Here is a 22,946-nt window from a genome sequence, read left to right on the forward strand (position 1 = left end):
ATTTCGCCATTCTTTTTCTTTACAAATAATATAGGAGCACCCCATGGAGATGAGCTAGGGCGAATGAGACCAAGGTCAAGGAGTTCTTTGAGTTGCTTTTTGAGTTTGTCAAGTTCTCGGGGGCTCATCTTAAAAGGCGGTTTGTTTACAGGGTGTGCATCTTCAGTGTTTATTACATGTTGTACATCTCGACTCGGTGGTAACCCTGGCAAACCGTCTTGGAACACATCGTCAAACTCTTTCACTAGTTTCATCCATTGTTCATTGTTGGTTACTTCTTTCTCGGTCTTGATGTGCAGCAAAAAACACTCTGCCTCCTCCCTCCAAGAGAGTTTCTGGACTTGCTTTGCAGAAATGAGGTAATTAAGTTGAGGTTTCATGGGGCGGTTGCCATGGGGACGCAGGACAAACTCTTGGCCATCACGATATAAAGACCAGTTATCTCGATGCCAATCAGGAACAGGTTTAGCAGTCTGTAACCATGTGCGACCGAGAATCAAATCGAATTTAGTGGGGAAGATAAAAGCATCAACACTATCAGTATAACCATTAAGAGAAAGTGTAAGTGTGGCTTTCTGGTTAATTTTGATGCTATGCCCTCCAGCGGTTTCAACTGATCGCCCAGGAATATTCGAGACTTTTGTGGCAAGGTGTTTGATCCGGGGTGACACATAGTTTGCACTGGCTCCACTGTCGATGAGAATCAAGATTTGTTGTCCGTGAAGTGTTGCCGCATATAATGGTAAATCTGTGTCCACAGCAGAGTGAAGGTCTTCCAAAAAACGTTGATCGGTGGTGAGACAAGGGTCACAATTTTCTTTGGAAATGGCTTTTTTCTCTTCATTGGTAACAATTTTGTACTGGTCAAAAGTTTCTTTATTACTTAAATGTTCTGTAGGCTCATTACTAATACTGGCCTGTGGGGAGGATTTTTCTTCCATTGTACACAACCGACCTCCCATTACGGTTGTGCTTCGCGAAAACCCTGCTTCTTAAGACGCTCCTCGTCCAACTTCTTGATTGCGGCCAGACGGTCTCTACAATTTCTCTTGAAATGACCGGAGTCACCACACCAATGGCAAGTAGCATTAGTGCGTCTTGGAGGCGGGCGAGACTGGTAGTTGCTGCGACGGTTGTTGATTGCGTCCAGGTCCATGGGCTCGGGTCCACTGTACTGATATTGCTGTTGTTGGTACTGTGGCTGGTACTGCTGCTGGTATTGTTGCGGAGGTGGTACAGACGCATAATTGTTCTGGTATCCGAGTTGGAGACCACTGGCATATGCCAAGGCGATGTTACAAGCATTGTCAACATCAACAGGGCGGGCAGCAAGGACATTTCCACGGATGGACGGGTGTAGTCCACGGACAAATTTATCAAGTGCCTCTTCATTGTTCATTCCAGGCAATTCCAATTGAATGTCTTGGAAGGCATCGATATATTCAGCAACAGTCCCAGTCTGGTGTAATCGTGCTAGTCGATCTCTAGAGGTCTGGAGGGAATAAACTGGGCGGAATTCTCTGGTGAGGGCTGCTTTAAATTCGACCCAAGTAGTGGGATGGTCTGTTTTGAGTTCCGTGCGTCTCCACCATGTGTCAGCTCTATCGCGCAAAAGATTTACTGCAAAGTCGCAGGCTTTGGTCGGGGCGAAATTGTAGTACTTGGTGTAACGCTCGACTGCGCGCAGCCAGCCATCTACTACTGCGGCGGAGCGTTCACCTCGGAAACAATCAGGCTGCTTGATTCGTTTGGCACGGGACTCCTGTTGTGCTGTGATTGCTTTCATTGCTTCTGCAACAGCGGCTGCGATTGCTTCAGCGGTTACAGTGGCAGTTTGTGGGGCCATCTCTTCTAGTTCTTTATTTTTTCCTGTTAATGTTGCGGCAAGTTTTTTTGCAAGTTCGGACCACTTTTGTTCTCGTGCAGGAGTGTTCTTGAGTCTCTGTTCTTCAGGTATATGTGGTACACGCCGGTTCTTCTTGTAGTCGTTTACTAGTTCTTTGGGTAACAAGCCCTGGACTCGTTCTTCAATCTCGAACTGGCTAAGTGTCTTTTTGTCAAAATTTTCTTGGTGTCTTTCACCAGGATTCATCAAAGGTCTTTAGGAGGAAAAATAGCTTCAGCTACCAATTGTCGTTCCCGATCTGGGTTGGTCTTCCTTTTACTATAACAAAGTCAAAAGGTCAAACCCACTGGGGATCAAGGAGTATACGTAAAATCAAAGAGAGGATAAAAGATACTTTTTATTGATATGAATTGAATTGTCTTATATAGTTTTCTAAACTAATACTGCGCATTATCCGCAGTAGTTATTATTTATATTTAATTAAAGAAATAGTCATTATACTGCGGTTAATGCTCAGGAAGATGTTACTGTGGTTAATCTTTACAAGACATTACTGCGGTTCGTTATCTATGAGGTATCTTTGACATACAGAACTGCTGCAGTCAATTATCCCGATTTCTCGGATTCATCAAAATAATGTCCGACATCACCCCCTCTCGAAACTGTTGATCGTCCTCGGTCAACTCTGGTAGACTCTATCATCGAGAACGGCAAGGTGGAAGAGGAATCTATGGCCAGATCACGTCGCATATTGTTACGAGCAGCGGTCGGGTGATACCAGGTGCGGTCGAAATCGTCGGATTTGGCTATTTTGAGGCGGTCAGCATGAACCCAAGAAGTATAAGGGACACCTTCCATTGTTGTGAGCTTGTATATATTCTTATCGAAATTTTTATCTACTACAATATATGGGCCCATCCAGTTATATTCTAGTCCAAATTTGTTTTCATGCCGCAACAACAAATGTTCACCGATTGCGAACTGATGAGGTTTCATGATCGAATCCCATCGTTCCTTGTCTTGTTGGCTGTTGGCGGTTACTCGAGCGTCAGCATTTTTGCGAGCCTGTTGGAGATTACGAAGAAAAGGGATAGCGCCATCGGATACGAGGGTCGGGTCGTCAGGGATAGATGTATCCATAAATGGACGTAGGGGATCACCAGGAATACGAGGTTCGCGGCCATAAGTCAAGAAAAATGGACTGAACCCAGTTGTACGATGCTTTCTGATTCGGCAAGCCCAAAGTGCTGTTTCCAGATATTCGTCCCATCGGTGAATGGCACCATGTACATATTTACGTAACATCTGTTTAAGAACACCATTTAACCTTTCACATTTTCCATTAGTACGTGGGTGAAATGCTGAGGTTAATTTATGATGGAGCTTAATTTTCTTAATGTAAAAGCTCAAAATATGTGACATAAAGTTTGCACCACGATCTGTCAGAATTTCGTCTGGGCAACCAAAACGCATGACTATTTCTTCGTACAAAAAATTGGCGATGGCTTCGCCCGTAGCAGCAGGAACAGCACGTGCAATTGGCCAATTCGTAGCGTAGTCGACGGCAACCAAAATCCATCGATTTCCGTTGATTGTAGTGGGAAGTTCTCCAATGAAGTCGAGATGCCAACGAGAGAAAGCAGGGGGGATATCCAATGGTTCCAAAGGGGCATGGTGTATGTTGCGTTCTGCGTTTGAGACCAATTGACATTGATGACATTTCGATAACCATTCTTGAATTTGACTTCTCATGGCTGGCCACCACCAACGCTTCTTCATTAAATCATACACCGTTGTTTCTCCAGCATGTCCGAAACCATTGTGGAAATTATTTACTAAGTCTGCACGCTTGGCAAACAGTGCAAAACGAATTTCTTGTACCATGTCACCTATTTTAACGAGACGGAAAACCTTTTGGTCGTGGACCACAAACTTATTGCGTTGCCGATGGAGTAATTCTTTTATGTCTTCTGGCCATTCATCTTTTTTTCGTGCATAAAATTTTGGCCAGTCGGACGTTTGTGAGTCTGGTATGGTGTACAGGTATTCTGGTTCCATTGATTTAATTAATGTTGCATCGTATTCTGGGCCATCGAGACGAGAGAGCACATCAGGGACACCATTGTCTTTGCCCAGTTTGTATTGAATTATCGGGTCGTACAGCTCGAATTCAGAAATCCACCTTATCAGGCGAGGCGTGGGCTTAACCTGACTGCGAAAATACTTGAGTGGTAAGTGATCGGTGAATACAGTGAACGGTTTTCCTTCGATCATGCAGCGCCAAGTACGCAAGGCATGTAGAATACCGAGTAACTCGCGCTCTTGAGCAGGATACGATCTTTCGGCAGGGGAGAGTTTTTTCGATTCGAACGCTAATGGTTTCCAACTTCCGTTTTCGTCTTCTTGCATTAATACGGCACCAACACCAAAATCTGAAGCATCTGTTTCAATGCGGAATGGTTTATCCATGTCTGGGGCAAGTAATACAGGTGCAGTACTCATTTTCTCTTTTAGTAAATCAAAACTTTCCTGGCATGTCTCCGTCCAAACGATAGGCCGTCGTTTTGGTCCTGTCCCTTTAGTTAAGTCTGTTAAGGGCGCAGCGATTCCAGCAAACCCAGGGATGAAGCGGCGGTAGTGCTGTGCAAGGCCAATAAATTGTCTAACTTCTTGTACATTTGTTGGCGGTGTCCATTCTTTTATAGTCTTTACTTTGTCTGGCGATGGTAAGATGCCTTGCGCAGATACGTTGAATCCAAGGAAAGTTAGTTCGTTTTTGTTAAATTCGCATTTTTTAAGGTTGGCAATTAATTTCGCTTCACGTAGTTGGTTTAACACATGTCGTACATGTTCTTCGTGTTCTTCTGGTGTCGTGCTAAAGATTAGGATATCATCCAAATAGACTAAGGCAAACTTATCCAAACAATCTCCAAGAACTTTGTTCATAAGATGCTGAAACGTCGGTGGGGCATTGGTGAGACCAAAGGGAAGAACCAGAAACTCATATTGGCCATATCGGGTGTTAAAGGCGGTTTTTGGCACATCTGAGTCTTGAATTCTCACTTGATGGTAACCGCTTTTGAGGTCCAAACTGGTGAAATGGTTTGCTCCACGAAGGCGTTCCAAACACTCATCGATGCGTGGCAATGGATGGTTATTGCGGATAGTAACTTTGTTCAGGGCTCTGTAATCAACACACATGCGCATCTCACCATTTTTCTTTTTAACAAATAAAATTGGAGCACCCCATGGCGAAGAACTCGGACGAATTAAGCCGAGGTCTAGAAGTTCCTTTAGTTGTTGCTGTAATTCGTCGAGTTCTCGAGGGCTCATTTTGAATGGTGGTTTATTGACAGGGTAGGCATCTCCAGTGTTTATAACGTGTTGGACGTCACGGTTCGGCGGTAATCCAGGTAAACCGTCTTGGAAAACGTCCTCAAATTCTTTTACTAATTTCATCCAGTGTTCATCATTATGTATTTCTTTTTCTGTCTTAATGTGCAACAAAAAGCATTCGGCCTCCTCTCTCCTAGAGAGTTTCTCAATTTGTTTTGCAGATATCAGATAGTTTAGGTGAGGTTTAGTAGGACGGGGCCCATGAGGACGCAAAATAAATTCTTGTTCATCACGATGTAAAGACCAGCTATCGACATGCCAATCTGGGACGGGTTTAGCCATTTGCAACCAAGTGCGGCCAAGAATCAAGTCGAATTTAGTGGGAAATACAAAAGCATCGATGGTGTCAGTGTATCCATTTAAAGAGAGGTTTAATGTTGCCTTCTGATGGATCTTAATGCTGTGTCCTCCTGCAGTTTCGACTGATCGTCCGGGTATATCCAAAATGTGTGTGGCCAAATGGGCGATCTGGGGTGATACATAGTTTGCACTAGCACCACTATCAATTAACACCAGGATTTGTTGTCCGTCAAGTATAGCAGCGTATAAGGGCAAGTCTGTGTCCATGGCAGCATGGAGATCTTCTAAGAAATGTTGGTCGGCAGTGAGACAAGGGTCACAATTTTCTTCAGACATAGTCTCAGGCTCTTCATTGGTAACATTTGTATACTGTTCAGACACGTCTTTATTAATTTCTGGTTCGCTAGTTTCGCTAATATTATTAGCCTGTGGGGAGGATTTTTCTTCCATTGAACACAACCGACCTCCCGTTACGGTTGTGTTTCGCGAAAACCCTGCTTCTTGCTACGTGCCTCATCTAACTGTCTAATCGCTGCTAATCGATCCCTACAGTTCCTCTTGAAGTGACCAACTTCGCCGCACCAATGGCAAGTAGCCACATTACGTTTCTGAGGGGGGTGAGATCGATAGTTATTATGGCGACCTTGAATCGCATCCAGGTCCATGGGCTCGGGACCACTGTACTGCTGTTGGTACGGCTGTTGGTATGTCTGTTGGTACGGTTGGGGGACGGGTGCGTAGTTGTTCTGTTGCCCCAAGTGGAGGCCACTGGCATATGCCAAAGCGATGTTGCAGGCATTGTCAACGTCGACAGGTCGGGCGGCAAGAACATTTCCTCGTATGGTGGGGTGAAGTCCGCGGACAAACTTGTCGAGGGCTTCTTCATCGTTCATTCCAGGCAACTCCAACTGGATGTTGTGGAACGCGTCGATGTACTCTGCGACCGTTCCTGTTTGGTATAGTCGAGCAAGGCGGTCCCTGGACGTCTGTAGTGAGTAGACTAGACGAAATTCTCCCGACAGAGCCATCTTGAACTCATCCCAGGTTGTTGGATGTTTGTCCTTTACTTCCATGCGTCTCCACCATGTGTCTGCTCTGTCACGCAACAGATTCACTGCAAATTCACAGGCTTTTGTTGCGGAAAAATTGTAGTATCTGGTGTAACGTTCGACTGCGCGCAGCCAACCATCCACTACTGTGGCAGAACGTTCTCCATGGAAGCAATCAGGTTGCTTGATTCGTTCAGCACGGGCCTCCTGCTGCACCGTGATTGCTTTCATTGCTTCAGCGACGGCAGCAGCAATTGCTTCGGCTGTTAGAGTGGCGGTTTGGGGGGCCATTGTTTCTTCTTGTTCTTGTTTGTTCTTTCCTGTTAAGGTTGCGGCTAGTTTTGTGGCTAGTTCGGTCCACTTCTGTTCTCGGGCAGGGGTCTTCTTAATACGCTGTTCTTCAGGGATATGAGGAACACGCCGATTCTTCTTGTAGTCGTTTACTAATTCGCTGGGTAACAAGTCCTGGACTCGTTCTTCAATCTCGAATTGGCTAAGGGTCTTCTTATCAAATATGTCTTGGTGTCTTTCAACCGGATTCATCAAAGGTCTTGTTAGAGGAAAAATAGCTTCAGCTACCAATTGTCGTTCCTGATCTGGGATGGTCTTCCTTTTACTATAGCAAAGTCAAAAGGTCAAACCCACTGGGGATCGGAGAGTATATGTAAAATCGAAGAGAGGATAAAAGGTCCTTTTTATTGATAGGAATTGAATTGTCTTATATAGTTTTCTAAACTAATACTGCGCATTATCCGCAGTAAACTATTATACTCTATTTAATTACAAGAGAAGTCCTTTTACTGCGGTTGATGCTCAGAAGATGTTACTGTGGTTAATCTTTACAAGACATTACTGCAGTTCGTTATCTATGAGGTATCTTTGACATACAGAACTGCTGCAGTCAATTATCCCGATTTCTCGGATTCATCAAAATAATGTCCGACAAAAATAATAATAGACAATATACATTAAAAGTATAATAGTGTAATCTTGCCTTCTGCCAGAATTGAACTGGCGACCTTCTGCTTACTAGGCAGACGCTCTGCCAACTGAGCCAAGAAGGCACGTTTACGTCGTCTCACACATAAAAAAGTACACAACTCGTAAAAAACACTTGGTGTTGATACTGGCCGCATCTTGGATATCAATTTTCCTGCCAAAGATGTAGTTGGCATCCTAGTTCACAACCAGTATGCTGAGAAATTCCAGACCACTCTGACCACAGTTGCCATTGAGATCTTAGATGCGTTTGACCCTTTGGATTCCAAAAACATTGCAGATCCCAAATATAAGTCTCTTTCTGATTCAGAGCTAGAAGAAGTTGCTGCTGAACTTCATTCTGATCGTTGTCTGAAGGCTCTCAAGTACCTTCGTCCTCATGTTGCTGTTCCTGTTGGTCATTTCTTTTGTGATCAAGACTGGATCTCTAAGGAAGATATTCCTGTCCATTCTGTTTCTGGTCCTGGTGCTGGTATTCATGATTTCCAATCACCATCTTGTCGTACCTCTGTTGCAATATCTGAATGAGTGAAATCTCATTAGGACTTTGGAATGCTAATGGTCTGCAGCCTCGTGCAATTTATGATGTTCTTCAACACTGTCACTCTCTATATATGCTTTTTATCACTGAAACATGGCTTCTCCCCCCATCTTGTCTCCCCACTTCTTGGTCCCAGATTCATCTTTATGGTTCACCTGTAGCTAGCAACTACAGAGGTTCTATGGGTGTTTCTGTTCTTATTTCTCCATCTTGTCCTTATCCTGTCACTCAGATTCCTATGTCATCTAATTATGCTTTAGCCATCAAGATTGGCTCCCTCAGAATTGTATGCTTGTACTTACCGCCCTCTATGTCCACCCATGATGCTCTTGCAGTTCTCTCATCCCACTGCAAAAGGAGGGTGGATTTGGTCGAATTTTATTTTTTGAATTTTGGCAAAATTTGGAAAAATATTTCAAACACCATCATTTTTCAATATATTTTTTTCTTGAGATGGGAATTCGCAATTTTTTCTGATTATATTAAATAAACACAGATACAAACACAAATATTTATTAATTAGGCAATAAATTGTACAATTGTCTTAAAAAATGTTTCGATTGACTTGGCAGAAAAATAAAAAATAAAAATAAAATATTAAATGTTAAATGTAGTATTTAATTATTTTTCTGGAAGGAAAAACTTGTTGTTACAGATGCACCTAATTTAGACTCAATAATATTTTTATTGCATCGCAAAAAATACCGATTTTTATTAGAATATAATAATATATGATATATGACTTATTTTTAATAAGAAAGTATATCAAAAAAAATTGAAAAAAAGAGCAAAAATTGATGTCATAAAAAATACAAGAAAAAGAAAATCCAAAAAAGGCCACTTGCCAAAATGAGCGAGAATTGATGTCATGTTAAAAAAACGCAAAAGAGAAAAACTACGCCATTATATCAGTGATTATTAAATTGAAGCCCCATTAATAATCAGGCACACTTTTTTTAAGAAAAGATTGCTGCATCAAAATCTATTTGTAATTCTTACTAATAGGGACGGTAAGCTCAATGTAGTCAATGACATAGTGAACAAGATATATCAACTCATTATTAATGACAAAAATAAGAGACATATAAAAGATGAAAATAAAATATAGTATACACCTCTTTATTATTTTATTATTATTAATATTATTCTTACTGTTATGAATTCTACAACTAAAACCTACACTGTTATGTGTACATGTTCATCATGTACCAAAAATGCAATTGGCGGAATTTTGCAAAATGCACAGACCTTTAAGCGTCATAATAATGCTGATAAGTTATTAGACATTGGCCCAAAAAATCGAGGTAAATGACATTTGAGTAGTACGCGCATTACTGGATAAATTGTAATCTAATATTTTTTTTTGTTAATTATCAGTTAATACAGAAGTTGTCAAAGAAGAGACAGACGTTGAGATGGTAGATGTATCTGAAACATCGATTGATTGTGAGTATAAAATTTCTTTTTAATAAATCATAATTTAGATAGCTAATAGTCTGGTTTTACTATAGATGAAGACAATTATTCTATTGTATCAGCCGAAACTACCGTACAGAGTGTACCTTTTTTGAGAGAAGACGAGATTTTTCAATTCGAAGAGTCTGATGTCAAGACAACATCATTGGCTTCTGACAATGACGATCCTGATTCAAGTGATGAGTCTGAAGATGAGAGCGAAGTTGAGGTTGCCGGTGTTGAAGATTTTGAAGACATGGTTGCTTCCGGTATGCATACATTTAAAAAAGAAATATACATAAATTGTGTTACAAATAATTAACAGAAATACTTGCCTTTGTAGTTGCTTCTTTGAAAATTCATGAAATGTCTCAAACAAGCCAATTCATGGCTCTATTTGGCGTTATCTTTCAGGCGTTTTACTTGGTTCAAGCAGGTGGAACTGCTATGTTGAAATTCTTCCGCCATCTTCTTGTTGCCTTTGATAAGGATACCGATCTCCCACTCACCATTGATGCATTAAAGACTATGACCGGCTTCAATTTCATGACAAAAAGCATCGTCAAATACACTATCTGCAACAAGTGCTTTGCAATTTACCTACCAGGCAATCGCCAACCAAATTGCACATTTGAAAAATACACAACCACACCACCAACATACTGCGGAAATCCTCTTTTCTCTGACACCGAAGCTGATCGCGCCATCCCTCTCATGGTTTTTCCATACAACTCGCTCAAGAATGCATTGGCACAGCATTTCGCCAAACCTGGGTTCGAGCATCAAATCGTTCAATGGAGATCAAGGGAAACCGTAAACAGTACCTTGTTGGACGTCTATGATGGTGCAATGTGGTCTGAGCTCCTTGATGAAGATGACGAGCCTTTTGTGAATCACGACCATTCTTTGATGTTGACATTGAATGTGGATTGGTTTCAACCGTTCGAGGGTCGTACACATGCAAGTGGGGCCTTGTACCTGTCAATGAACAACCTGCCTAGGGAAGAAAGAATGAAGCCGGAAAACATTATCCTTGTCGGTGTCATGCCTGGTCCAAAGGAAGCAAAGATCGACCAGATGAACAACTTCTTGGAACCTCTGGTAGACGAGCTGGTAGAGTTATACGGCAGCATAACTATGAAAACTCCAGAGTTCCCCAATGGTACTAGTATCCGCGCTGCTCTTATGTGTGTTGCTTGCGACATACCTGCTGCAAGAAAGACTGCTGGATTTACAGGATTTGCAAGTACAAACGCCTGTCACATATGCAAGCGTCATTTCACTGTTGTTGCTGGAACAAGTAAGATCAATTATTCTGGATTCGATCATGAGAACTGGGTCTCCCGAACAAAAGAGGAAAATGCAACCGAAGCTGAGATGTGGTTCTGCGCAGAATCTGATGCAGAGAGAGCTGTTTTGGAGAAGCAGCATGGCACCCGTTTTTCCGAGTTGCATCGCCTACACTACTTTGATCCCGTCCGATGCATGATTGTTGATCCCATGCACAATTTGTTTCTTGGGACAGCAAAGTGTATGATCAGTGTTTAGAAAGACCTGAGGTATCTCCCAACTGCTGTTCTCGTCCGTATGCAATGTCTTGCCGATGGTATTCTTGTTCCTCCTGGGTATGCCGTTTTATCAACAAAGATCGAATCTGGTTTCCTGTATATGAAGGCAGACGAGTGGCGATCGTGGTGTCTGATTTATTTGTTGGTGGTACTAAAAGACGCTTTGCCTGAAGACGACTACAAAAACTGGACTCTCTTTGTAAAAGCATGCCGAAAGTTGACTGGTCCTTCAGTCACATATTCAGAAATTGACAGCGCACACCAGCTCCTTGGAGAATTCGGAAAAGAGTGTGAGACTCTTTATGGAGAGAGCAGCATCACGCCAAATATGAACTTGCATATGCACTTGCGTGAGTCAATGCTTAATTTTGGTCCGGTATACACATTCTGGCTGTATAGCTTCGAGAGATACAACGGCAAGTTGAAGAACATCAAGACGAACCGTCGCAATGGTCTTGAGGTCACCTTCATGAGAGTCTTCCTGGAGAAAGCATTCATTGGTAGCTTTCTTTGAGCGTATTCTACCAATCTTTCATCACCACTGATAGAGTTCCTTGAGGGGGTTGCCCAAGTAAAATCAAATTCCGACAGCTCTTCTCCCTTGAATTTGGATGCTGGCCACCCTCCTGCGTTGCCATTTAGCTTAGCAATGTTCCAACAAGCTGCTACAAATCCATGGTACAATGTCACCGGAAGTGAGGCCTTGCCCCCAACCACATTGCCAATCAAGTTGCAGCCTTTGACTATGATGAAGGATGATCACTATCAGTGGTTATTTGAATTCTATGTCAAGGCTTACCGGAGTACAAGTGTTTCCTTCTGTGTGGTAGGGAGAATCCCAATTGGTGAGGATGTATTTGTGAACAATCGGATTCAAAAGGTGAAGAAGATTTCGTTGCTGGGGCAAGAGTACTGCAGTGGTGAAAAGAAGAAGTGCGGGTCTTTTGTGAGGGTATTGTTTCTTGAGAGAACAAATGACGATGTATCTGAATTCCCTGGTCAAATAGAGTATTTATTTACTCATACCATCAAGATCGGTGGAGTCAAAAGAGTGTCAACGTTTGCATTCATTAAATGGTTTCCCGCCTACCATTCAAGTAGTCATCAGCCATTAGCTGATCAAGGTCTGCAGTTGTGGGACAAGGGATTTATGGAAGAAGATGCTTCATGCATTGTTCCAGTGCATCGTCTGCATTCGTGCTTTGCGTTGACTACGCATAAAATGCAGAGTGGGACGCAAAAGCACCTGGTTATTCCACTGCCTAGAAAAGTAGTCACATAAAAAAAAATAACAACTATTTAGGTTACCAGTATAAATAATTATAATACAAGTTTTTTTGACTGTAAAAAGGTTTAGCTTTATTTATCTCTGTATTCTTATTTAGTTTTAACATTACTTCTTTATTAAGTATTTAAAAGAGCAATAGTAAATTATATTACCAGTTTTTTTTAACTATTAACAAATAGTAAAAACCATTATTTATTTCTCTTGCTTTTATCAATAATATAAAAGACAAAAAAACTTGTATATTTAATACCCGACATTTACCATTTTCTTTGCCTTTATTGCATATTCTTGCTAATATCGGTATTATAATTTCCAATAAAAAAACGAGGATAAAACAATCAGGGTTATATAATTAAATAATTGCTTTGTATATATATTTTTTTTTATTAATTGGCTTTAAAATAAAATAAAATAAAATAAAATAAAATAATAATTTATTATTTTGATTTTTGATTTTGTCTTTTTCTTTTTCCTTTTATTTATATATTAATTGCTTCTCATCTTGACAATACCGCCTGATTATATTTTACCACTTCACCCACATCATTCAACACAATCAATAAAAATCATTAAAGTACTATATGCACTTTGTAAACAAAATAACGATTTATTGTTGGCGTGTGTGAATCCAAGCAGCAACACGTGCCTTTTTCTCATTCGATAACTTGGTGTTTCTCAAAATAATTGGATAGACAGAATTGCCAATGACGTCTGGTCCCTTGTTAGCAAGTCTCCGTTTCTTCAAAACAGTAAAGTATTCATCCACCTGCATTATAATATAAATACTTTTGAGTTAGAAGTATTAAAAAAAATAACTTTTATCATGAGAGCCTTACCAAGAGATGTCTATTTCTAGGAGTATATCTAGTTTTATTTTTCTCCTCATCTGACTCAATATCAGACAACATGTCATAGTCCAGAAGGTCAACGACAGTCTCACCAAACTTAGACTCAAGGTTTGCCTTGTCAGCTAAGTGAATTGCCTTGTAGTCTGCAAGAATCTGAAAAAAAAAGTTAAAATAGTTTACACAAAAACTGTTGACTATACTTACGTTTCTCTTTCTGGACCGGCGTCGAGAAATCCGATTTTGTTGAGCTATCTTTTCTGGCAAAGCTTTTGCCCTTTGAAGCATATACGAAATATGTCTTCGGGTTTTCTCTTCCACAACTGCAGACGAAACAGACTTTACTTCAGCTTGCTGATGTGTGTAGCTCTGCACTACATCAGCAATGGGACGGTTGGATGTCGAGAAGGCGCCCTCATTGACTGTCAATGGCATTGTTGCCAGAACTGCTCGTGTTTGAGAACGGATCAATCTCTGCAAAATATAATGTAAGTAACTTTGCAATATTCTATTACTAGTATATATCCTACCGAAACCGTTGGAAGGCGGTACTTTATATATTCTCCTGTAGTAAGAGCCTGACCGATGGGACTATGGTTCGAATTGTTATTCTGGCCATTGGTTGCTCCCATGTTGTGGTAGACCTTCTCCAGAAGTGAATGAGATTCATTCAGTCAGGTGCTCATGGTGGACAAAGTGGACAGGACAGTACCATCTAGCTCTGCGCTAACTGTCAAGCTGGGAAGAATTTCCCGTTGTCTTGTGCTTGCTGCTGTCCCAGCGGTTTGTTGAACAGACTTTTTTGTAGTCGTCTTTTTCGTTTTTTTGGATTGCTGCGTATTAGAAGACATGAATTGAGATATTTAAGGCTAATGAAAGAAATGGAAACAATGTGAATACTTTAATAATTAGAGTCGGGTTTCTTTAAAATAATAAAATAAATCAAAACATACGTAAAGGTGGAAAGTAAGGCACCAAAAGATTATTTTTCTGATGATGCTCTTTATAGCATTTTGCTCTCTATATTATACTTTTCTTTATAAGCCGACTTGGAAAGGCATTTGTAATAGCTTACATCCATTACAAAGATGTGAGAGATTATGGTTTAGTACGTAATGTCTTGTCTCAATCGGGATGGGTTGAATGACTTTCAATTTGCTCCATTGATTCTATCAGTTTCTCAGGGTCAACGGTCATAAAATTATAATTTTGAATTTCCCCCGTTTTTTTTTTTTTTAATTTTTTCTTTCTTCTTCTTTACTTCTTTCTTAATGTCTAACATGGTAAGCATCAACTCACATCAAAGTTTCAAGACCTAATCATCTTGTTGTTTTTATTCTAGCATGATACACTATGCTTTAAACCACCAAGTCCTTCTTAACTGCCTCAAAAATAATGATAAAAAGGTAATAAAAATATACTTGAATATTTATTCACGATTTATGTATTAATTATTCTGCTTATATTTTTCTGGCCCGTTAACAAAGACATATACCTTGGGAGGGTTTACAAAATGGTATGTTGTATAAATATTAACGTGCACCTTCAAGATACAACTTGTATTTATTATTTTTCTTATGTATACCATACACTCTATAGTCACTGATCTTTATCTCGGTCCTCTTTTTTTGATTATACACCGACTCTTATTCTCTACAGACAGACAAGTAAGTAAATAATCATTCTACTTCTTTGTATGTAATTCTAATGAAAAGAAATTATTTTATAGATAATATCTCCATTTCCCGCATGCTGCATCTTCTATTGTATTGAATAATTGGTAAGCAAAAAATAGTCTGATACTCTTTATTTCATTCTAATAAAAGATTATATTTTATAGACAATGTCATTGTATTTTGTGTTTGTCAACTCTTCTGTTTTCTGAACTGTCTGGTAAGCAAACCATAGTCTTATTTACTTTGCATCGTATTAACAAAAGTTATTATTTTTATAGACAATATTACTATAATTGAGACATTTAACTAAAACGTTGATATATCTATCTTTATGTTAAAGACATCCATCTGTTCTCGTGTTTAACTTTATTGTAAGTACATTCATATTTTTTAAATAATCTGTCGCTCTCAAATAAATATACCTAGAACATTCTTTCTAATCCACCCTATAATTATTTTTTATAAAAGTAAACAAACAGGCCAAGAAGGCGTGCCGCAGCAAGCAATGGAATACAGTAGGGGTCGATTGCACCAGGGGTGGACCAATGGATGTTCGAAAGGAATAACATAGTATCCACTAAAATAAATGACGGCATCGAGTGTGATGTTTCTACCCAATTGCAACAGAAGACGATTAGTGATGTAGACGAATAGAAACAGCTAGAAACAATAAGAAAATTTTTTCAAACCAATAAAAACCTTTAAAATGACCCATAAACCTCTAAATCTTGACTAAATCTTGACCAAATCTTGACCAAATCTCTTCTTTAACAACCCATATATAGTAATAAAAAGATGTTGAATGTTATGTGCTGTATTTAAAAAAAAACCCCAAAACCAATATAAAATGAAAAATCTGCGGTCTGATAAAAGTGCGTCTATATTTTCACGACCAAAATATATCACATAAAAGTATATCACACTTTTTCTTTTTGCGTTCCTAAAATTCAGTATACTAATTGTATTCATTTAGCTCACGAATTTTAAAAAATTGGCATCATAAATTCCAATCGAATTCATGCTGAATTTTATTCATTCAGACAGTATTTGGTCAAGATTTAGTATACTGAATTGGCCCTCCTTTTGCAGTGTCCATTCCTTTGACCAATGACACTATTATCTGTGGCGATTTTAATTCACGTTTGGGTTGACTTACTGGTGACTATGCTACTAACACTCGAGGTCTTGCTCTTTGTCAATGGTTAGAAGAACGTGCTCTTACTGTTGTCAATGGCCAGCTCTCACCATGCATACCTACATTCATTTCATTCCGCCAAAATGTGGAGATAAGCAGTATCATTGATCTGTTTATCACTAATATGTCCCTCACCAATGCCACTCTCAACATTCATACCGACCTCTCACTCAACTCTGACCACCGTCTGCTTTCACTTTCATTTACATATGCCATCAATCCAACATCACATGCACCACCACCATCTCGCAAAACATGGAACCTCTCACGTCTTCAAGAGCCTGATGTTCTCAAACTATATGCCCACACATTTGTCACTAATTCCACCAACCTCAAATCCACTTTGCAATCGACCTTCGAACACCCTCCTTCCTCACGTCCACCAATTGATGCACTAACTGATGAATTCAACTCACTCATTTATAATTCTTTAAGTAGCTCAATTGGCAACCGTCCTCCCCGTCCTTCCCACTGGAAAAAATTCTGGAATTCAGTACTTCAAGCAGCTGTGGAGCACCGCAATTTCTGCTACAAGAAATGGCGCCATGCATGTGGTATAGACAGAATTTATTGGTGGGATAAGCATCTCAAAGCGCAGGCAGAATTCCGACATCAAGTGCAATCATCTAAGCGCCAATCATGGCATGCTTTCTGCAAATCAATGGAACAAGACTTTTCCAAAGCAACATCAAAGATCAAGCTACTCAAACGCCGACGGCAGCCTCAGCACATGTTTCAACATAGTGATGGACCAGCAACAGCAGCAACAATTATGTGTGAGCATCTTGCATCTGTATACAGTAGCAGTATCCTCCCAGATCAGTGTCCTCCTCCTCCTCTTCACAGTACTAGTCTGCCTTTTGCCTCTGCCAACTCGCCATTTGTTTCTTCAGTAGTAGAGGGATGCATGCAATTTATGCCTAACTGCAAGGCACCAGGCCCAGATCATATCAGAGCAGAAATGTTGAAAGTAATTCGACCACAAATTGCTCCACTACTCTCACTCTTGTTCACCATCTGTTGGCAATGGTCATATGTACCTGTTATTTGGCGTCAGGCTCAAGTTTTTCCCATTTACAAAAAGGGAGATCCATCAATTGCTGCTAACTATCGACCTATTTCACTAACTTCCGTTGTGCGGAAACTGATGGAAATGTGTATTTCTCCAGTGCTTCACAAGTTTTCCCCTCCTCTGGATGTTGCTCAAGGTGGTTTCCGTCCTAGACGTGGTGCCATGGACCAAGCTCTCTGTCTGCATGACCTCATGAAAGCACACTTCCACCGCCATCACCATTATCCTGTTGTTGCATTCTTAGACATAAAGGCAGCTTATGATACAGTAGACCAACGAGTCATTTGGGATGCTCTTGCTAGACGTCACACACCACCAGCTTTACTTGGACTTCTTGTCAATATGTTTGATAATGTCTCTATATCTGTTCTTCTTGACAACTTCTCTTCTCATTCTTTTTCTCCCACCACAGATGTCCTTCAAGGTTCCGTTCTCAGTCCACATTTGTATTCAATCTATATCAACTCTCTGCCACCAATACTCTGCATAGTTGCATCACCACTCACCTCAACACATATCCCATCAACCTCTCCTTTCTCATTGGATGCTTACAATTCTCTTCTTGCACTATCAGATGCGAATGACTTTCAACACATTCACTTGCCTACTGCCATTAACAGTCTTCTTTTTGCTGATGATGTTGCTATCTTTGGCTCTGTCACTGATGTTCAGAGTATGCTTGATCTTGCTGCCCAACACTCCTTCCAGCTTGGCTACCATTGGAGTCCTTCAAAATGTGCTTTACTCTATCCTCCTTCACGATCTTTACCACGTTCTACTATCTCTCTGTATGGCGAGTTGCTTCCTGCAGTAAATGAGTTTATATACTTGGGTATACCTTTCCGTAACAAAGGCATCTTTGGACCATCTGTTGTCACTCATCGTCGTTCTGGAGCATTGGCTGCTATGGCAACTCTTACTGCTGTTGGTGCATGTAGATCTGGTTTCAGTTTGCTCTTAAGTTCACGTCTGTTCAAAACCTTTATACGACCAAAATTCGAGTATGGTCTTGCAATCACATGTCTTTTGCAAAAAGATGTTTTACTTCTAGAGAAAATTCAAGATAAATGCTTGCGAATGATTGTTGGTGGCCATGCAACTTCATCTACTGTGGTCTTGAAACATATCTGCAATCTGCCCAGTATGGCTTTTCGCGTTGACATTCTCAAAACAAAATTTTGTCTTTGGGCACACACTCTTCCTTCTGGTTGTCTTCTCTCTCTGCTCCATTCTCATCATCTCCAAGCATCAACACTATCCACTCTTCACACAAACCTTCTTTTTGCCAGCATTCCTCCTGATCTTAATTGCTCCAGCCACATAAAACTATTCAAGCACTTTGAGTCTTTTAGACAAGAAAAGTTTGCTCACTTTTGTCTCACCAACACTAAGATTCTCATCCAAGCTTGCCGCCCTCTTCTTGGAGTTGATCCTGTATTGTTTCTTCCTGCTACACGCATAGAACGTGGCCGTCTAGTACGTTGGAGAATGGGCTGGTTGCCTGGTAACCCAAAGGAGTGTGCATGTGGCTTTGATCATACTTCAAGACGCCATCTCCAATTCTGCATCACAATCCCATCTCAGCTGTTATCTCAACTTCCAGCACCACCCACAGATGAAGACAACATCATTGACTTTGCTATATCAGCACTACCAATCTCGTCTACATATCCAAGCCCTCTATATCGGAAAGCTCTTCTTACAATACTATGGCATATTGACATGCTATGCAATCCTAATGGCAACTACACACATGAAAACGATCATGGTTCTCTCTGGCACTAGCTCTAATAATTTAATATCTGTTTTCTTTTACTTCTTTTCTTCTTATTTTTGTTTTCTCATTTATGAAATGTTTCTAGATCTGCAATTCTGTCTCCTCCCTTTCACTGTTACAACTTTTTACACAGCTGCAAAGTGGAGAGCAGATTCAGTCTTTTAGCTTAGTATTGTTTATTTCTCTTCTTCTATTCATTTTTTTGTCTTTTGTGATCCTTTTGGACTTTTTTTATCTTTTTCTTTTGTACTTGGGAGGCTATATGATCTATAGATTGCCAGCAATATCTCCTTAATAAAAATAATCTTTAACCTGAGCCAAGAAGGCCAGCTCATGATTGTATAAGACCTTTGTCCACCCAAAGTTTGAATATGGTTTGACGATCTCCACTCTACTGAAACAAGATATCAAAGTACTGGAGTCCATTCAAGATAAGTGTCTTCGCATGATTGTTGGGGGGCATGCCACGTCCTCCACAACTGTGTTAAAGCACATCTGCAATCTACCAAGTATGAAGTTCCATGCCGATGCTCTTATTGCCAAGTTCTGTATAAGATTATGCTTTTTGCCAGCCCAGTGCCTCCTGTCTCTTTTGCACCATCATTGTTGTAAATGAGTATTGACTACTGCTGTAATTGAGAATAAGTCTGAAGGAAATAATATAAGGCCTCAGCTATTCCAGTCAAAGGTGTCTACTAATTACTTTATTATTTAACACACAGGTTTAGCATGCATGATAGTGATTATATTTCATATGATGATATCATCATAATATGGGATACATCAGTGGATTATTATAAGCATAATTATAACTCATAAACACATTTACTTTTGATATTAATACTTCATTGGGACTACACACATTTATATAATTAATCATACATTAATTATTCCAAGATCACATTGCTCTGATTATGGCTCAGATAGGATCGATTACCTGACCCCAGTCATATAATTTTCCCGATCCAAAATAATATAAATAGCAGTAGTAGTTCAGTGTAGGAACCTCGTCAAATTTTGATACCAAATCTTTCTCAATAAACAAACCTTACACAAGTTCTGATGAATCTTTGTTCCTCATCTCAAATCTTTAATTCTTTCTTTTAAAAACTTCTTCAACTTCAACCACCACAACAATTATAAATTAGAAAAATATATAAATATCAGTAGATAGTTCCGTGTAGAAAAACAATCGAATATTATTATTCTTTACTTTTCTTTTGAAATAAACAACCTATACAAATTCTCACAAATTCTTTTGTCTATATTGTATTTTGCTTTATTTTCTTCTCACAGCATAAATTATACAACAGAAGTAATATGAAACTTATAGTTATAATGTTTTTTATTAAACATATAAGATATATACACTTTCTGAGAATTATTAGTCAAAAATAAAAATCGATTCAGTGCAAGAATAAATATAAAACTTGGTGCAATTTTCTGCCATTTCTCTTCTTAATTCATCTTTTTTGATGTATTTGGTAAATTCTATTTTTTCACCAAATCAATTTTTATTTTTGTATGAATAATATCTGGAAAAAGTATATACCAGCAGGCAAAACACAGAAATGCAGAAAATAAAAAATAATATGCAATTTGAGTTTTTTTTATCGAAATTTACATTTATATTTTGTGCAAACAAGCTTTGCAAATTGAAGCTAAAGTAAAAATTAAAAGCACAAATTAAAAACGTAAATTTAAAAAAATATGCAAATTTGATAGAATAGAATGCAAATTAGTTTTCTGTGTGACAGCAAACTGATTCTAAAAAAATGTAAACTCTTTTTTATAAACTGCCAACTTTTTTTAAAAAACTGTAAACTTATTTTTATAAACCAGGATCAAATAGAAAAAATCCATTAATCTAAAATTCTGTAAATTATATTTGACTTAATTGTAAATCTTATAAATCGTATCTGACAAAAAAGTAAAACTAATAGGCTAAAAAAGGCATGCTATTGGCTATAAAAGTTATGAGTTTGTAACTCGTTACAAGGTTGGTATTTTAAAGACTGATTTTTAAATAGCAGAAGTTATGAGTACATAACTTGATACAAAGTTAGAGGTATAAATCCTGCCATTTTCTACAGTGCTAGCATCTAAGACATATTAATGTAGCTATTCTTTTAGCCAGAAATCAAGTATCAATTTGTATAAATAGTCAAGGAATCTATTTAATAAAAAGCATCTTTTATTTCCTATCCAAAAACTATTCATAAACTTGACAATCTCTGGTGGTATTGATTCTGCGACTTAGCTACAAGTGGAATACTGTTAGTTCCCCAATGAGAAAAAGAGGTCACAGCTGAAAAACCAGTTTGATTTTAAAGTTTTTTTGTAAAGTCAATTTTTTAAATAAAATAAAATATAAGATATAGAAATATGAAAATATGAAAATAAAAGATAATAAAAAAGATTGAAAAAAAAACTATATTTGTCTACAAGGACGGAACTGAGAGGGAGTGCCATGTTCTTTAAGTTTGTTGTATGCAGACTTCAATGGCATTAAGAATTCTTCCAAATCTCTTGGACTATCTTTATACTCTGCCATTTTTTCTTGAGCTCAATAGCATACAGTTGAATATGCTTGTCAATATCAGCTGATATCTCATCAGAGAGAAGAGAAAAGTCAACTACTGTAGTATTTTTGGCAAAAGAAGTATTAGTAGAAGAAGCAGAAGAGAGATTCTGACAGAGAGAATAAGACACTTGTAGCACTCAGTTGACAAGGAAGATGTGTTTGCAAAGTTTGGCAGTGTCAGGGCAGATGCAGTTTTGTAAAAAACTATTTTTGTACTTAATATTATAAAAGATAAGATCAGTAGTAAAACATCTGCATGTATATAAGAACTTGCTTTGTTGCTCTACCATTGAATCTGCTAATTTTTATTCACCCAAAAGTACTTTTCTTTGTGTCTTTTCTTTTTGCTATGAAAGACTTATGGCTTGGAACCCAAACATTGTTCTAATGTTATCTTGTCTGTAATCAAGGGTCAAGACTTTTGCAAGAGGATAAATAAGTCTATCAATATAGAGAGATCTCGCACATCAAAAATAAAATGTCTTTAACTGGTTGTGATATGATTCTATGAAGTTGTTCATGTGAAACGTGACCAGCTATTGTTTAGAACATTCATACTGTCAGTAAGAAATTAATCCAAGATAATTAATAGCATACATACTTGTCTCCATGCTTTACTCCAAAGCTGTTTTTTTGGGATCCCCATTTTTTCAAAATAAGCAATAAACGTTTCATAATCTTTGCATTTCTCAAGAAATGAATTATACAAATTATTGAAAGCAACAGAGGTAGAAGCATACATCATGTTGTTTAAAGCAGCTTGAATAATATTACATGCAATATTAGAATCTTGAGTAGAGTTAACTACTTTAATCTATATAGAGATATTATAAGATATATATCAGTAATTAAAAATATATTTCATTTATATGCTTTTTTACGTTTACTTCCCATGCTCTTTTAATATGCCAATGACGTAATATAAGATCAACTTCATTTCTAAAAACCTTGCCAATTGCTCTAATCTCGGCAGAACTGCAGTCAATCATTATTCTCTTAACATTTAAAACAAAGTTGTTGCTTAACCATATTAATCATTATGCCACAGTAGAAGACATTTTATGATTTGTTATAAAAAACAGACTGGTAATCCCTCATTTGTAACAGGACTGCAAACAACAATTGTATAGAGATAACAATCTTTGGGATCTTCATCTGGAACAGTTTTGAATGACTTGCTTGTCTTATGAGTAGAGTCAATACACTATTGTTCAGAGTTTTGAAGATACTAATTGAATAAGAATCAGAATCAATAACAATATATAATATAATATAATATAATATAATATAATATAATATAAATGATATGATTATTTACTTCTTTCTGCTAATTGGAAACCCAAGAAACAAGGAAG

At 38.6% G+C, this 22,946-nt stretch overlaps 7 protein-coding genes and 1 non-coding gene across 8 annotated transcripts; 4 read left to right on the forward strand and 4 right to left on the reverse strand.

Moving 5' to 3' along the window:
* Window positions 1-1,621: 1,621 nt before the first annotated feature.
* Window positions 1,622-2,092, reverse strand: PHYBLDRAFT_74048 (hypothetical protein; the record flags this gene model as incomplete). Its single annotated transcript, XM_018442972.1, has 1 exon — window positions 1,622-2,092. A coding segment is annotated over one exon (471 nt), but the record flags the coding sequence as incomplete, so codon positions are not given.
* A 5,434-nt stretch (window positions 2,093-7,526) lies between these two features.
* On the forward strand, window positions 7,527-8,118 carry PHYBLDRAFT_74046 (hypothetical protein; the record flags this gene model as incomplete). Its single annotated transcript, XM_018442971.1, has 2 exons — window positions 7,527-7,565; window positions 7,783-8,118. The coding sequence occupies 2 exons, from the start codon at window positions 7,527-7,529 to the stop codon at window positions 8,116-8,118; spliced, it is 375 nt and encodes a 124-aa protein (XP_018285283.1).
* Window positions 7,583-7,655, reverse strand: PHYBLDRAFT_t254. The gene has a single exon. It is a non-coding gene; the product is annotated as a tRNA-Thr (tRNA).
* Window positions 8,119-9,287: 1,169 nt separating the features above from the next.
* Window positions 9,288-12,436, forward strand: PHYBLDRAFT_174281 (hypothetical protein; the record flags this gene model as incomplete). The annotated part of the gene is made up of 7 exons (XM_018437219.1): window positions 9,288-9,435; window positions 9,509-9,577; window positions 9,643-9,855; window positions 9,912-10,375; window positions 10,943-11,117; window positions 11,139-11,654; window positions 11,703-12,436. The coding sequence occupies 7 exons, from the start codon at window positions 9,288-9,290 to the stop codon at window positions 12,434-12,436; spliced, it is 2,319 nt and encodes a 772-aa protein (XP_018285284.1).
* A 613-nt stretch (window positions 12,437-13,049) lies between these two features.
* On the reverse strand, window positions 13,050-14,138 carry PHYBLDRAFT_151496 (hypothetical protein; the record flags this gene model as incomplete). The annotated part of the gene is made up of 5 exons (XM_018432692.1): window positions 13,050-13,208; window positions 13,279-13,443; window positions 13,495-13,761; window positions 13,818-13,934; window positions 13,995-14,138. 5 exons carry the CDS (start codon window positions 14,136-14,138, stop codon window positions 13,050-13,052), a joined length of 852 nt encoding a protein of 283 aa, XP_018285285.1.
* A 420-nt stretch (window positions 14,139-14,558) lies between these two features.
* On the forward strand, window positions 14,559-15,534 carry PHYBLDRAFT_174283 (hypothetical protein; the record flags this gene model as incomplete). The annotated part of the gene is made up of 7 exons (XM_018437220.1): window positions 14,559-14,570; window positions 14,659-14,693; window positions 14,775-14,803; window positions 14,887-14,954; window positions 15,114-15,180; window positions 15,304-15,334; window positions 15,432-15,534. The coding sequence occupies 7 exons, from the start codon at window positions 14,559-14,561 to the stop codon at window positions 15,532-15,534; spliced, it is 345 nt and encodes a 114-aa protein (XP_018285286.1).
* A 276-nt stretch (window positions 15,535-15,810) lies between these two features.
* PHYBLDRAFT_174284 (hypothetical protein) lies at window positions 15,811-19,015 on the forward strand (the record flags this gene model as incomplete). Its single annotated transcript, XM_018437221.1, has 3 exons — window positions 15,811-15,835; window positions 16,146-17,177; window positions 18,084-19,015. 3 exons carry the CDS (start codon window positions 15,811-15,813, stop codon window positions 19,013-19,015), a joined length of 1,989 nt encoding a protein of 662 aa, XP_018285287.1.
* A 3,043-nt stretch (window positions 19,016-22,058) lies between these two features.
* PHYBLDRAFT_63758 (hypothetical protein) lies at window positions 22,059-22,580 on the reverse strand (the record flags this gene model as incomplete). The annotated part of the gene is made up of 3 exons (XM_018441176.1): window positions 22,059-22,127; window positions 22,193-22,405; window positions 22,473-22,580. 3 exons carry the CDS (start codon window positions 22,578-22,580, stop codon window positions 22,059-22,061), a joined length of 390 nt encoding a protein of 129 aa, XP_018285288.1.
* Between the last annotated feature and the right edge of the window lie 366 nt (window positions 22,581-22,946).

The sequence above is a fragment of the Phycomyces blakesleeanus genome, assembly GCF_001638985.1.
Source record: "Phycomyces blakesleeanus NRRL 1555(-) unplaced genomic scaffold PHYBLscaffold_30, whole genome shotgun sequence".
Taxonomy (NCBI): domain Eukaryota; kingdom Fungi; phylum Mucoromycota; class Mucoromycetes; order Mucorales; family Phycomycetaceae; genus Phycomyces; species Phycomyces blakesleeanus.